Below are 16,078 nucleotides of genomic sequence, written 5' to 3' on the forward strand. Positions count from 1 at the left end.
GATGTTTGAGTCGATTAAAGTGAGACCAGAATCCCTGAATGCAATTCCATGTACTTGTAGCTTCAAGGGAAAAACCATCCCCTTCTCATCTGAATTATTCTTGCATATATTTCTTCCTCTGTTCTTCCTTATATTTAAAGAACATGTGTGTATATATAGATGTACACAAGATGACTGCTGTTCATGTTAACCTGAAATATGCAGGCCTTAAAAAGATGAGGAGATGACCTTCAAATAAATATGTTGCCTGTTGAGAAATGAGCATTCCTCCTCCTTCCCCTACCACTTCACTCTTTCCATCAGCCCCTTTTCAAGCAAGATGACCATTTCTTCAGCACAATTCATCTTCTCCCTCCACCCTTCCCAAAGTAGCTTTTACTTCCCCATTCCCCAGCCTGTGCTCAGATGTTCATTGCACAAAGTCCCTTGACTCACCACCAGTACTCTTCTCATGTTGCTGGTGGGTGCCTTTGCTGCAAGGACACATTGATGGCTCATTTCAACTCGGTGGACACCACAAGAGCCTTGTCCCTCTCTGATAAGGTGCCCCCCAGCCTGTCTTAGTGCTTAGAGCAAGTCCTCCTCATAGGCAGGACTCAGCATTTTCTCTTTTTGAAGTCTGTCTGATTCCACCTGCCCATTTTGGACCCAAAACTGGCCTTTGAAACAACATTTTGCATTATATGCCTCCAAATTTAAATAACCTCAGGGTGGCTTTTTACTGCTTGCAAAAGGAGGAAACGAAACCAAGAGTGGGACTTGTTCCTTGTAGAAAAAAGCAGCTGACAGCAGACAGGGCTTTAACACCTTTAAATGGGTTCAGAAGATCCAGCTGAAGTTGTCTACACCCACCTCAGGCAGGAGGATGAAGATAGTTGCTGTTTCCCATTGCTAATGGCTCACACACTCAATGGCCATCTCCTCATCCTCATTCTCCTCCTTCCCCTTGTGTAGTACTTACATAAGTAAGTTGCAGATACATAAAGAGTAGACATCTCAAACACACACCTTGCATCTAACACCACTGAAACCAGCCATTCTCAATACCACAGCTTGTCTAAACAAGGGCAAAACATCACCCATCCCACATCAAATACCCACATCTTATCACACACAGAAGCATGCTTTTCTCTGTGGTCTCTGCTTTACACACACATGCTGACACTGCAGGTGGCTAAATATTGATGACTTACATTAAAAGCCAAACATGAGAGTCTCTCCTTATCTATTTATGAGCCGAAGTCCAATTACACCAGATGAGACTCAGGCCAATGCAATCAGCAGAGCTCATTCAGATCTCTTCAGCTGGAGCAATGCTGGTGTCTGCCTTGCAGTGAGAGGCATGAACCCCACCAAATCTCCCTCAGCAATAAAGGGAGTTGATGGACACAGTAAACACATAGAGTTGACATGGTGCATTCAAACGTAAGGAGATAAGTGCTTGCCCAAGGATATAGGAGATGATTCCTAAATCCAATCACTAAGTACCCAAAGAAAAGGATGTAGCTCCTACCCAGCATTTGCTCAGCTGCCTTTAAACCAGATTTAACCACAATGAAAGCAGCTCCACCTGAGAGTGGGGAGCTAAAGCCATTAGGAGCTCATCATCAGGAATGCCAGAAACCAGGCACCTCATTGCCTGCTCATCATGACCCAGCAGGAAGATGCATTGCAATGCTGGCTGCTGCTTCTGCTTCCTAGAACCTCATGTGGTGTTTCTTCTGCTCTCCTGGTCAGATGATTACCCCATTGAAGGCAGTGGCAGCCCTTAGACACAGCAAACTACTGATTTGCTTAAACAAACACAACAAGGAGCAAAAAGCCTTTGGGTTTGAGAGCACCAGCTCCAATGTGAAGCCACAATGAGCAGAGCAATAGGGTTGTAGCCACAGACTTGTGTTTTAAGACACTAAGAGCTCATGTTCGTGTTTAAACACTTGGTGATGGTGAAGGAGAGAGCAGCTGGACATAAAGTCATTGAACATTGTTGTAGAAGGCACCACAGAGACCTTAATGTGGCTGCCACGTATCTGGTCTGAAGGCTGCTGGACAGCACCACAGCTCCTGTGCTCTGTTGTGATCAGGCTGCCATGGAGACCATGGCTTCTGCTGACGGCGAGGAGAAGCAAGACGCGACAACCCAATATGAGTGATAAGCAAGCTTCTATTTTATTCGTGTCGCACATCGCTTATATCCTCATAGTGTTAATTATGCCTACTAGTCACAGCAGCATTGGTTAGTTCTAAACGGTTTCATTTACATTCTCCTCCCACATCCGGTTTCTGTTTTCAAGGATCTTCCTCATTACATCAGCTGCAATTCAGTTCTCGGTACTTTCCCCAGAGCTCAAGGACAGTGTGTCCTTCAGCTTAAGTCACGTACATGTGAGGCCTACACTTTGCTTTGCTCGCACAAGGCCTCCAAGGATTCATGGCCTTGCTCTCGGAACCATTCTGCAACAGCTTCTATTGCTGCCAACAGGGGAATGGAAAGTAAAGGTGTGGAGCAGTGGATGGGGATTCCTTGAAAGTTTCTGCCCTTTGGTGTGGATTCATCACTATCACTTCTTAAAACGCTTTCAAAACGCATTCGGTCATAACAGAGGTCACACAAGTACCTTATTTCACTTAAATTCTTTGCTGTCTAAAATGAAATGAGGTCAATGGTGCTGGAAATCATTTTGTCCATCAAAACCTAATAATACTGACTGCATGGCATCACACTTATTTGCTATCATTTCTGTTTTTCTTGCTAAAGGTGTTTTTATCCTTTTCTTAAGGCCCTTAATGATTTAACAACACCGTTATGAAATGAAGTTTGATCCAGTGGAACGGTAGAATTCACAGTTTATTCTCATTTGCCAAGCAAAAGGGAGAGCAAAAAGAAAAGAGCTTTAAGTTCATGCACTCCAAGTGTTCCCTTGCCCTGTCAAGGCCACCCCTAACCCATGGCACTGAGGGCCTTGTCTATAGGGTTTGTGAACACTTGCAGGGCTGGTGACTGCAGCCCTGCCCTGGGCAGCCTGTTCCAATGCCTGAGCACCCTCTGGGGCAGGAATTATTCCTCAGCTCCATCTAAACATGACCTGGTGCAGCTTGAAGCCGTTTCCTCTTGTCCCATCCCTTGTTCCCTGGGAGCAGAGCCTAGCCCCCTCCTGGATCCATCCTCCTTTCAGGCAGGTGTAGGCAGCGATCAGGTCCCCCCTTTTCCTGAGATGAAGAGGAGAGCATGCTTGTAGTTGTCTACCTGTGTCTTCATTAGGTGAAATACAGTACAAATTAACTAATTAGGTGAAATTCACTACTAAATATAAATTTAGAGAGTGAAATTATTTGTATTCTCAATCATATCAACCAGTGCATTCTGCGTGCAGAAGACCCCCAACATGTTGTCCATACTTAAGCAATACCTGAGCATCTACCCCACATCTCCATTCTGTCTGGCCTTAAGCTTGCACCATTCAAGATCATCTTATTTTTGTGAGCCTCCTCAAAGCCTCCTTCACCTCCTTATTCCTCAGGCTGTAGATCAAGGGGTTCAGCATGGGAGTCACCACGGTGTAGAGCACCACAGCCCATTTATCTGCTGCCCTTGAGCTGTCTGAGCTGGGGAATAAATACATAAAAAAGCATGCCCCATAGAAGACGCTGACAGTGGTGAGGTGGGAGGTGCAGGTGGAGAAGGCTTTGCGCTTGCCCTCGGCTGAATTGATGCTCAGAATGGTGGCGATGATGGCCACGTAGGAGAGCAGGATAATCAGGATGCTGGACACACCAAAGAGAGATGCTGCAGTGATCAGGATGGTGTGGCTGAGGGTGGTGTCAGAGGTGGAGAGTGAGATGAGGGGGGAAATGTCACAAAAGAAGAGGTCGATGGCGCTGGAGCTGCAGAAGGACAGGGTGGACATGCTGATGGTCTGTCCCACACCATTGGTCAGCCCCACGAGGTACGAGGCAGTCACCAGCTGGAAACAGCACTTTGGGGACATGACAAGGGGGTACAGCGGGGGATGGCAAATGGCCACATAACGGTCATAGGCCATTGCAGCCAGCAGGAAGCATTCAGTTATCCCAAAAAACTGAAAGAGGAAGACCTGAGCCACACACCCAGCATAAGCAATGCTCTTCTTCTCTGACATCAAGTCAACCAACATCTTGGGGGTGATGACAGTGGAAGAACAAAGGTCTACAAAGGCCAGATTGCCCAGGAAATAATACATGGGGGAGTGGAGGAGGTGGCTGGCCCTGATTAAGATGATGATGCCCAGGTTGCCCACAATGGTGACAAGGTAGGTGAGCAGGAAGAGCAGGAACAAGTAGACCTGAGACACCGAGTCCTCTGTGAACCCCACCAGGCTGAACTCGGTCACTTGGGTGCAATTGCTTTGTGCCATGGGTTGGATGGTGCTTTGTGTGTGAGCTCCTGGCTGGAGGTTTCTTCTCCAAGAGGCAGGGTGGAAAAGCCTCTATGTGGTGGGAGCTGCTCAGAGACAGTCCTGCAGGATGGAAAGGGAGAGTTCAGGCACAGCTCAATGAGGAAGAGCTTGGTGAAATTCCTGTGCCAGCACAGGTAGAACAAAGGGGTGCTCAAGCAGTTAAATACCATGTCACAACACGGTGCCTGCTCCTCTGGCTGACCTTGAGATGTTGATCAATGACCCCTGTGGAAAGCAGTGGGAAGGTTGCACACCCATATAGCTTTACCTTAGTGCTGCACTTCATTGCCTGCGTTAATGCTGAGCCTGGGGCTTGGAGACCATCCGGATCAACCTGGAACACAGAGAAACGTTATGTTTTCACAGTGCAGAGTTGATCCTTCATCCTGTCATGGGCATTTGCCAACCACCCGCTTCTTCCCTCTCTGCTTCGGTTTCTTCCTAACTAGAACGAATTCGTGACCTATGGAAAGTACAGGTTGGACAGGGCAACCTGCTCTAGTGGAAGGTGTCCCCGGCCATCACAGGGGCTTGGAACTGGGTGAGATTTAAGGTCTCTTCCAACACAAACCATACTATGATTCTATGTAACCTTACACAGTGGTTAATATCAGTTTCCCCTCCCTCCTGACACACTTTGTCAGATCTAAAACCTTTTATTGGTTCTTTAACTTGTTCCTTGAGTCTCCAATAGAAGTGGACAAACCCCAGAGCTCAGCAATCTCTTCTCAAACACGTTTTTGGGGAAAAAAGTCATCTTTTGGAGCTGCCTCATCTCAGCAATGGGGAGCACCCCGAATGTCCTGTACAGGAAAGCTTCTGGTACTCATCCAGGAAACATCTGTGGTCAGAGGAGAGGAAGTCTCCTGAGTGTGTTCTCCACCAGGGTGATCTCCAAACCTGCCTTCTCAGCAGCAGCATGGGGATCACACAGCACAAGCAGCTCCCTGGGAAGCCCAGAGCATCATCAAGAAGCCCAGGACCCTGCAGTAGGGCAGGAGATGAAGACAGGAGCTGCTGCTTGTTGGCAAGAGAGAACCACAGGAGAATGATGGGCTGAAAGATGCTGCCCCTCACTTACATCTCAGCTCTGTTTCTGCTGCCCTCCTGATGCTCTCGGAGATGGATGTGAAGATGAACGTGCCTGGAGCTGTGCAGGGAGCCTGGGAATGAACCAGCATCAGCAAACCCCCTTCCTATTTCAAGTGATGTGGGGATGTGGGGACTGTGAATCTCTTTGTGCCCCAGGAGGTGACAAAGCCCAAAGCAGGTCATTATCTCTTCTCTGTGTTGATTAGTTTGGAGAAGAAATATACCCAGAGGAGATGACCTCAGCTTGAGCAAGCAACAGGGCTTTGGGCTCCCTTAGAGCAAACCACAGAACAACCCAACCTTTCAAATCCACTTTTGGAGCATTTCTGAGGCAGTTACAGGTTCACAAGGGCCATGGTTGACATTATCATGGCAGGGAGATGAGGGGGATCTCGCTAATGGGAGCTGGTACCAGGGTCCATAAGCAATGTCAGGCGCCACAGGCAATGAACCAGCTTTCCACCCATTTTCAATTCCTTGTACTCAAACCATAGCTCACAAGTTTGGCTGCAAATGAGCCAACAGAAGATCGTGGTGACCTTGCTAACGACGAGGTAAATGCTGTCCTCTACTTCTTGTCCATGCAAACATCAATGCTCACATCACCCAAGGCACTCAGGTTGGTCAGGAATGACTTGGCCTTGGTCCCTCTGTGCTGGCTGCTCATGGTCACCCTCCTGTCCTTCCTCTGCCTGGACAGGGCTTCCTGGGGAACTTGGTTCTTAATCCCATGGGGGACACAGGCACCCCCAGTCCTTGTGCTCTCCTTGATGATGACATTCACCTTCTTCCACCCATCGTGCTGGAAGCAAAAGAGACAAAGGAGAGCCTGAGGGAGTGGTGCCCAAAAGAGAAAGGAAGGAGATGGGGAGGAACAGTGAGGAGTGTGGTAAAGGACTGAAATGGGCAGCACCAGGGGAAAAAGGCCCTTCTGAAGGGTGCTTTAGGGTTGCCCCTGTCGCTGGTGGCTCTGATGGATGCTCCCAAGCCCATCACAGAACCCCAGAGAGGTTTGTGTTGGAAGGGACCTTAAAGCTCTTCCAGCTCCAACCTCTGCCACAGGCAGGGACCCCCTTTGCTAAAGCAGCTTGCTCCAAGCCCCTGTGTCCAACCTGCCCTTGAACACTGCCAGGGATGGGGCAGCCACAGCTTCTCTGGGCACCCTGTGCCAACGCCTCAGCACCCTCCCAGGGAAGAGCTTCTGCCTAAGAGCTCATCTCAGTCTCCCCTCTGACAGGTTAAAGCCTTCATGGTGGTTATGGGGAACCTCCTTCTACAGCCAAACATGAAAGGAAAGTGTATGTAACACAGATTCCCACCAGAGATCAGCCAGATCCCCTGGCAGTGCACACTGGGAGCAAACCCCCACAATCTGGGCATCCTTTGGGGTTCCAACCCCTTCCAGAGCCACATCCTCCCCTTTCCTTCTCTCTCCAGCAGTAAAACCATTCATAGGAGCTGCAGGATGCGGTGCAATGCTGTGGATGAGCCCCCTCCACCCTCCTCTTATTGTCAACTCTGCCTCTCTCACCTCCTCATCTCCCTGCTCAATACCAGCCCTGCAGCCAGAGCAGGAGATGGATGGGGCAGAGCCTGCTCTGCAGGGCATGGGATATGTGTATGGATGTGATGGACATAAGGGGATGTGCACGGACATGGTCCCTCCTTGCTTTGCATCAGTCCTGGTCCCAAATGCTCTCACTGCTCACATAGCCCTCGTGGGCACCCGGCAGGACATGGAGGGCAGAGGCCCTCCTCTCCCTTATGATGGCCATAGGAAGGATTTAAGCACTGATTGCAAAGAAGTCAAAGCTGAGTCCCAGTTTGGATCCAGCTGCATGCAGAGCAGGGAGGGATTTCAGCCCTTGCCCAGTGCCTCCATCACCAGGGTACCACCAGGGGCAGAAACCATCAGCATCCATATGAGAATGTCCATTGTTTCCTGCAGAGCCCCAGCATCCTTCATCCTGCCCCATGGTGTGCAGTGAGGTGCTGGAGTTTGCAGTTTGAAGGGGACTATGGAGCAGCCCCTTTGCTCTCTGCCCCCTCCAGACTTTATCCCTCTGTCAGTGACCTCCCTGCACACATTCCTGGTCCCCAAGGTGACAGCTTCTCCCCATCCATCTCCTGCTGTCAGGCTGGGATTGAGCATGGAGATGGGAGGTGTGGGACAAGATGGTGAGGTTCCGGGTGGCAGCACAGAGACAGGACCAGCATTTGGAATGGGTGCAAGGGGACAGGGGACCACATTGCACATCTCTCTTCCCTATTCCAGAGCTGCAGAGGCTCTGCACGAGCAGCCACAACACTGTGGATGCTGCTGTGCTTTTTAATATGGCTGAGCTGGTGGTACCCAGAGGGGCTTTGACCAGGAGAGGGAGTCACAGCAACCCCTATGTCCCTTCAATCGGATGTGTGACATCACATCTTCCTTCCTTGTAATGAAACCAAGAGGAGAAGGAACATCAAACTTCATTTCAATTCACAGTTACCAGCTTTGAGGAAGAAATTAGCCACAGTTATCCCAGGCTTCTTTTCCTCACGTAAAACACCAATCAGCTTTATTGAGTTATAGCCTTGGTCACTGATAAATATCTGTTTCTCTTGCAAGATTCTTGACCTTGTCCCTCAGCTCCAATAAAATTCCTCACTCTTACCTGTGAGCTCTTTATTAAAGCTGCTGGGGTGGGAGGGAAGAGGAAGTGTAGTTTTACATTTGCTTGCTGAAAAAGAGTCAGAGAAAAGGTTTCAAAAGATTCATTGCATTCATTTGTGCCTTTCAAAGAGAAGAAGTTGGTGGGAATCAAGGTCTCAAGCTGCACCTTAAAATGTCAAGGGGAATCCCTCCCCAGGCTGCAGCTTCACAGGAGATTTCACTTCATGTAAGGAAGTGTAGAAAATATAATACCTAATGCAGATTGATGAACTGTGCTGAGACTACCCAGTGTTAAGGACAAACTGGGCATATCAAGTGGTCCTCCTATTCATTTTAAGTGGTGTTTTACACTCTTTTTAAGTGCCCTTTACTTAAATGGTGAGAGAAATGGAATTCCAGCTGGAGATAAGCACCCACATCCCATGTCCATGCCCAGCTCACACTAAAGCACACCAGGAAACACCAAGTGGTGGGTTGCACTTATAAATACAGCATGAGGCAAGTTTCCGTTGGTGAAAGACAATCCTGAACCCAGAATCAATGGTAACCGAGAGCTGCCTGGGTCAGAAAGAAGCAAAAAAATACTGGTGTGGGAAAATGTTTTTCCTTTACCTCTTGTGAGGGAGAATTAACTTCTATTTGGGAAGTACATGGGTCATGAACAGTGTCTTTTGTGTGCTCTGGAAAACAGTAGTGAGAGGTCTGTGGAAAAGTGACTTCTATCTGTGGTCAGTGAGGAAGCCAGAATTGATGTAATTACTTGCTGATGAGCTTGGCAGCACAGAGACTTTGATATCAGAGAGCTTCTTGAAAACCTTCACCACACCTTGGTTTTTTGCTTCTTTCTTGCATATTGTAGCTGAGACATGTAGAATATATACAAATAGAATCATAGAGCCACAGAAAACCCAAGTTTCACCTCAAGAGATCATCTGGTCCAAGCTTTAATGGGAAAGGGAGCCTAGATGAGAAGTGTCACGTGTAAGGCTCATCGCTGCTTGATGAATTACCCCACTCTGATGTTCTTATCCCCTCTTTGGTTTAAGAAAAATTCCAAAGCAGAGACAACTGCAATACATAAAGGTTTACCTAGACTTGGTGCTACATTGCTAAGGGAGGTCTGGATTGCTATAGTCTTGTGTGTGGTGGATCCAACTCAGGGAACTCCCAAGAGGAACCTCAGTCTAAAGTACAGGGGAAGAACAGCTGTCAATTCCAGCAACAAGAAACAGGCTTGGGGTTCTGAAAACACATTTGATGACAAAAGCATCGTTGCATGAGTCTGCTTCAATCTTTGCAGAGAAGGGATCTACAAAATTCAGAATCCCCTGGCTGTAGACACAAAATTCTCATATCAGGTAAATAACAGAGGTCCTGCCATAGAAGCCCAATATTATACTTGGTAAAACAGAATTAAATCTCTTAAATAGAGATGTGGGACAAATGGGCAGAGGGTGGGATGAAGCCGCAGCTGAGGCTGCTCAGGGGGATAAAGACCTATTAGTTCACCCTGGGACAATTCATCCCTGCCTAAAAATGCTCATTTCTCACCCTTGAATACAGTGGAAGCCCAGAGGCACCAGCTCAGCTGTTGGACATCTAGGCACTACATGTATATAACCCCACGGGGGCTGAAAAACTGGGCTCTCAGGTGTGCACAGAGAGGGACAGCAGCAAATCCAGAGATGGGGTCATTTGTGCATCAGTTTCCATTTGAGGACCCTCTGCAAGATCTGAAATGTCTCTAAACCCATTCTCATTCTGTTGCCAATGTCAAAGTGAAACCTTTGCATGGTCCACAAATATGTCAGAAGCATCATACAAGCTGCTCATCACTGCTGCCCTGTAGCTGTGCTCAGGGATGGCTCACTCATGCTATGTCTTTCAGATGCTCAAGCACCACAATGCCTTTCAGAGGTGATTTCACACCCTTTGCTTTCCCTTCTCTTTGTTTTCCTCTGGGAAAGCATGAGCAGCCCTAGAGTCTTCCTCCCAGGAGAGCACATGCAACTGTATTTACAGCTCCAGCAACACAAGCTGGGCTCTTGGAGTCTGGCAGGAGCTCCCCTCTCTTCACATCAGGTGCTTATCAGAGCTGACGCTGGCGCGTGGATGTTCTCTGCTGTGTTGAGGATAAACCCTTGGCTCCCATCCTTGATGGCACAGGGAAGGCACAAGAGGTAACACTAACACAAAGCAGAGCCTCGCCTGCATTGAGGCAGTGGGCTTACTTCTGCATGTCCTCAGGTCATGAGGTCAGAAAACAGCCTTACCAACGTGGGTTTTCTTTATAAGAAGAGGGAGCAATGTCTGATGCAGGTTGTGTTTCTTTTATATAGGCAGCTAAAGCAAGATGCACTGATTTATTCAAGACTTAAATGAGGATGAATCTCATTCTGTTATAAAGAAATGAAACATTTCAGATTGTCAGCAGAATACAGTCACTAAGAAATCAGCCTTTGGAATCAACATGTTGTAATATCAATTCCATTTTAAAGGAAGCAACCTAATGCCTATGGGTTTAGGATGCTTCAGCATGCTGTAGCTCAGGAAGGTAGGTCTCATGAATTTACCAGTGTGAGTGTTATCTATTGTGAATAAGCTCAAATAGTTTGATAAATGTGGTTTGGTGAGTGAATGATAATCAAAAGCCAAGAGCAAATGTCCAGAGGTCATTCATCTGTAAGCTGTGATTTCACTGGGACTGGGACTTTCTCTTGCTCCACGCTTACGTGCGATCCTATGAGGTTCCTCTCAGGTGTCTTCTGACACAAATTTCCTTCAAACTGAAAGTGAATAAAGATCTGATTCTTTACTCAAACCTGAAAACACACGTGCTTGACTAAATGCAGAGTTTAATTTTTCCCAACATAGAAAAACAAAATTGCCATTAACTGCTTCAGGAAACTCCCAGTACTTTTCTGAATGCCTCATCTGAAAAATGTAAAATAGATACATTTTGGTTAGAAAATATATTGGAATATTTTAAAATGACACAGTTGAAATGGTCATTGATTGGAGTTAGATATGGTCCAAAAGCAAATCTCTGGTTTTGATCAATGTGATATTCTCTTGATTTTGCCTCAGCAGTTAACAACTGGTCATGGGAGGAAATCTCACACAGATTAAATTTATCCTTTTGGGAATTACAGACAGCCCATGTGCGCAGACCCCACTTTTTGCCTTGTTTCTTTTGATTTACATTGTGACACTCATAGGGAATGTTGGAATTATCTTGGTTCGGGTGTCTCCCAGCCTCCACAACCCCATGTACTTCTTCCTCACCCATTTTGCGTTTGTTGACATCTGCTGTTCCACAGTCATCTCCCCCAGGATGCTGGCAAACCTGTTATCAGAGGACATAACCATTTCTTTCACTGGCTGCATGATGCAGTTCCTCACCTTCGCTTTTTGCTACTATTGAGTGTCACCTCCTGGCCATGATGGCCTATGATCGGCACGTTGCTATCTGCCAGCCCCTGCTTTCTGTGACCATCATCTCCAGCCACGTTTACAGGCAGCTGGTAGCATCGTCCTACCTATTTGCCTTCCTCAGTGTCATCATCTGCACATGGTGCACGTTTGGAGGTTCCTTCTGTGGTCCCAACAGCATTGACCACTTTTTTTGTGATGTAGTCCCTGTGCTAAAGCTCGTGTGCTCCGACGCCCACAGCAGTGAGATGGCCATCTTTGCCTTTGTCACCATCAATGCGGTGATTGCAAGCGTGATCATTTTGCTCTCTTACAACTCTATTATCCGCACTATGCTGAGGATGTGCTCAGCACAGAGCAGGGCCAGAGCCTTCCACACTTGTGCCTCCCATTTAATGGCTGTTGCCTTGCTCTTCAGGAGAGCATTCTTCATGTACCTACAACCTCCATCTAGTCACAGGAGCCTGGATAAGGTGGCCTCCATCTTCTACGCCGTGGTCAACCTCATGCTCAACCCATTCATCTACAGCCTGAGGAAGAGGGAGGTGAAGGGGGCTCTGGTGAGGTGCGGGAGAAGGTTCTTAAATGGCTGGCAACATGGAAGAGTTCTGTCATCGAGGACATGAACAATTCACCTCAAATGAGAAAGCCTATGGGGCACTAAAATAATGGCATTTTCCCAATTATTTCCATGATTCGATGCAAGTTCTTCTCCAGTTACTGCACAAAAGTCAATGACAGTATTGCATGAGAAATAGACTCCCCAAATCGCATCATCCTTCCTCTGAAGGAAACCAAGAGTAATGGAACATCAAACTTGAATTCACTTCTCAGTCACTAGCTTGCATGAAGAAATTACCCTGAATTATCCCAGGCCTCTTTTCCTCACAGGAAACACCAATCAGCTTTATTCAGTTATAACTTTTGTCACTGATAAATATCTATTTTTCTTGCAAGATTCTTGACCTTTTCCCTCAGCTCCAATAAAATTCCTCACTCTTACCTGTGAGCTCTTTATTAAAGCTGCTGGGGTGGGAGGGAAGATGAAGTGTAGTTTTACATTTGCTTGCTGAAAAAGAGTCAGAGAAAAGGTTTCAAAAAATTCATTGCATTCGCTTGTGCCTTTCAAAGAGAAGAAGCTGGTCGGAATCAAGATCTCAAGCTCCAGCTTTGAATATCATGGGGAATCCCTCCCCAGGCTGCAGCTTCATGATAGATTTCACTTTAAGGCAGAAACTGTAGACAATATCATTCATAATACAGGATAATGAACGGTGCTGAGGCTACCCAGTGTGAAGGACAATTTGGGCACATTAAGGGGTCATCCCATTCATTTTAAGGGGTGTTTTACATTCTTCTTAAGTGCCGTTTACTTAAATGTTGCTATCCATGGAATTCCAGCACGAGACAAGCACCTACATTCCATGCCCATGTTTAACTCTTGCTAGTGCACCCCAGGAAATACCAAATAGTGTATTTCATATAGGAGTTAAGACAGTGGCTCATTTCCATAGATGAAAGACAATCCTGAACACAGAATCGATCCTAACCGAGAGCTGTCTGGGTCTCAGAGAAGCCAAAACACACCGACGGGGGAAAATATCTTTCCTTTACCTGCTGTGAGTGGGAATTAACTGATGTTGTGAACAGAACATGGATGGGGAACAATCTCTTCTGTGTGCTCTGGCAAACAGCAGCAAGAGATGAGATGTTGTCTGTTGTCTGTGGGAAAGTGGCTTCAACCTGTGATCAGTGAAGGAGGCAGAACTGATATAATCAGATGCTAAAAAGCTTGGCAGGACAGAGACCTTTGATACCATAGAATCATAACATCATAGGATAGTTAGGGTTGGAAAGGCCCTTAAGATCATCCATTTCCAGCCCCCCTGTCTTGGGCAGGGACACCTCCCACTAAACCATGGCACCCAAGGCTCTGTCCAACCTGGTCTTGAACACCGCCAAGGATGGAGCATTCACAATTTCCCTGGGCAGCCCATTCCAGTGCCTCACCACCCTTACAGGAAAGAGCTTCTTCCTTAGATCCAATCTAAACTTCCCCTGTTAAAGTTTTAACTCATTACCCCTTGTCCTATCACTACAGTCCCCAGTGAATAGTCCCTCTGAGTTTCAAATGATGAAGATACTTGTATTTTGAAACATGTTTCTTACATGTATTAAGCTATCAGTGAAACTTGATTGAAAGACATTTTCCTATGCTGTTGCCATGATTTGTCATCCTTAACTGATACTTACCTGGTAGTCACAGTGGTTCAGTCATTTTATATACTCAGATTTCATTACTTAATTAAATGACTTCATTTCAAAATGCACTAAAGACAAAAAACTGGGGTTGTTTTTCCTGATCTGTATTCCCTTAAATGTTTCAATACATACTTTGCCCTCACAGGAGATTTTTAATTCAGTATTCCTGGTTTATCTCCAAACACTTTTGTTGTGACCACGTGGAAAGGTAACAGTGAAAAGGGGTTTTGGTGAGGGGATGAATGTTTAAAGAAGTAATCATAAATGGAAGTAAGAGGTGGGAAAATGCTTATAGAAAGGAAGTAAAATAAGTCAGCAGCAGGATAAAGCAGATGCAAACAGTCTTCAACCCTGCCCACTTCTTGCTGGCCTGAGTATCGTTGTAGTAGTAGCACTAGTACACTGTGATGTATCACACTGTCTCAATGCCACAAATAGCTCAAGGAATGAGGCAGAAATGACAAAACATTTCTAACAACGTTGAACTGGCCTTTCATGTACCTTTAATTGACTTAAAGGAACATTAAAGTTTGCTGCTGTTGTGTCAATTGATGCACACAAAACTCTCAGTGAGCCTCAAGTAAAATCATGAGTGTGACCACAGAAACCAGGTTTGGTGTTTGTACACTTGGCTTGTGCTGCTTTTCTGCCCCAGCCCTAAACTGAAGAGGACAAGAGCTGCACCACAGCATGCAGTGGCACAGAAATACCTGGGAATGACACACAGGGCACATTCCATGAGGAATCCTTCCAGGTTTTTCCTCTAAGAAGACTAAAAACGCACTGCAAAACCTCAAGCAACCTTCTGAAAGGTTATTCCTCAATGGCAGAAGGTTGGTGCTTTGTCCCAGCCATAGGGTTGGGTGGTCTGTTCTGGATTTCTGGGGATAAGGATGTTGGAGTGTTCTCAGAAGATGTTCATTTAAGGGAAGGTAAAAGCAGCTAGAAATAGAACCTAGAAATCTATATACAACATTTCTGGCTATTTCTGGTATGTTGGAAGCTCATAAATATGTAAAAAGTGCAAAATCTCACAGAGATATAAGTAACAATGTGGGGTTGCACCAGGCAAGTGGAGAGCAGCCACCCCAGTGGGAAGCACTAAACCCAAACCTGAAGTGCTGGGACCATCCAGAGATCATTTATTTGGGCATTTGCCTCCCCACCTCTTTTCCTCCCTCTACCTTGCTCTGGGGAGACCCCCCTGCCCCCTGCAGTCCTGATCCAGCTCTGGGGCAACAGCACAAGAAGGACGTGGAGTTGATGGAGAGAGGCCAGAGGAGGCCATGGAGATGCTGCGAGGGCTGGAGCAGCTCTGCTCTGGAGCCAGGCTGAGAGAGCTGGGCTGGGTCAGCCTGGACAAGAGAAGGCTCCTGAAGGGGAGACCTGAGAGCAGCTCCAGTGCCTGAAGGGGCTCCAGGAAAGCTGGAGAGGGGCTTGGGACAAGGGCCTGTAGGGACAGGCCAAGGGGAATGGCTTTAACCTGCCCGAGGGGAGACTGAGATGAGCTCTTAGGCAGAAGCTCTTCCCTGAGAGGGTGTTGAGATGCTGGCACAGGGTGCCCAGAGAAGCTGTGGCTGCCCCATCCCTGGCAGTGTTCAAGGCCAGGTTGGACACAGGGGCTTGGAGCAAGCTGCTCCAGTGGAAGGTGTTGGGGTTGGAGCTGGAGGAGCTTTAAGCTCCCTTCCAACCCAAACCAGTCTGGGATTCTATGAATCCCCTCAAATACTGCTAACAGCATTCTACTACCTACAGAACATGATGTCCAGTTCATTTCTTAGTCTCAGAGTTGTGAGGAGCAGCCTGCCATGCCTTCCTGACCTTGAGTGGGGAAAACCACGGAAATAATACCTGAGCTGGAGCAGATAACAGAAGTTAAGTGCACTGACTCTCTGTTAGACTCATCTGCCACACTGAGGGGAATATTTCTCTCTGTGCTGGAACCTGACTAGTAGTAGTAGTAGTGATAGGACAAAGGGTAATGGGTTAAAACTTAAACAGGGGAAGTTTAGGTTGGGTATAAGGAAGAAGTTCTTTACTGTGAGGATGGTGAGGCACTGGAATGGGTTGCCCAGGGAAGTTGTGCATGCTCCATCCCTGGCAGTGTTCAAGGCCAGGTTGGACAGAGCCTTCGGTGACATGATTTAATGTGAGGTGTCCCTGCCCATGGCAGGGGGGTTGGAACTGGATGACCTTAAGG

At 47.0% G+C, this 16,078-nt stretch overlaps 1 protein-coding gene across 1 annotated transcript; it reads right to left on the reverse strand.

The window, feature by feature from the left end:
* Window positions 1-3,467: 3,467 nt before the first annotated feature.
* Window positions 3,468-4,394, reverse strand: LOC133282350 (olfactory receptor 5G25-like). Its single transcript, XM_061478371.1, has one exon. It carries the CDS (start codon window positions 4,392-4,394, stop codon window positions 3,468-3,470), a length of 927 nt encoding a protein of 308 aa, XP_061334355.1.
* Window positions 4,395-16,078: the final 11,684 nt, after the last annotated feature.

Source organism: Pezoporus flaviventris, unplaced genomic scaffold (genome assembly GCF_033815535.1).
Source record: "Pezoporus flaviventris isolate CSIRO_AGI_PZ_B2104156 unplaced genomic scaffold, CSIRO_AGI_Pfla_v1 ptg000116l, whole genome shotgun sequence".
In the NCBI taxonomy this organism is placed as follows: domain Eukaryota; kingdom Metazoa; phylum Chordata; class Aves; order Psittaciformes; family Psittacidae; genus Pezoporus; species Pezoporus flaviventris.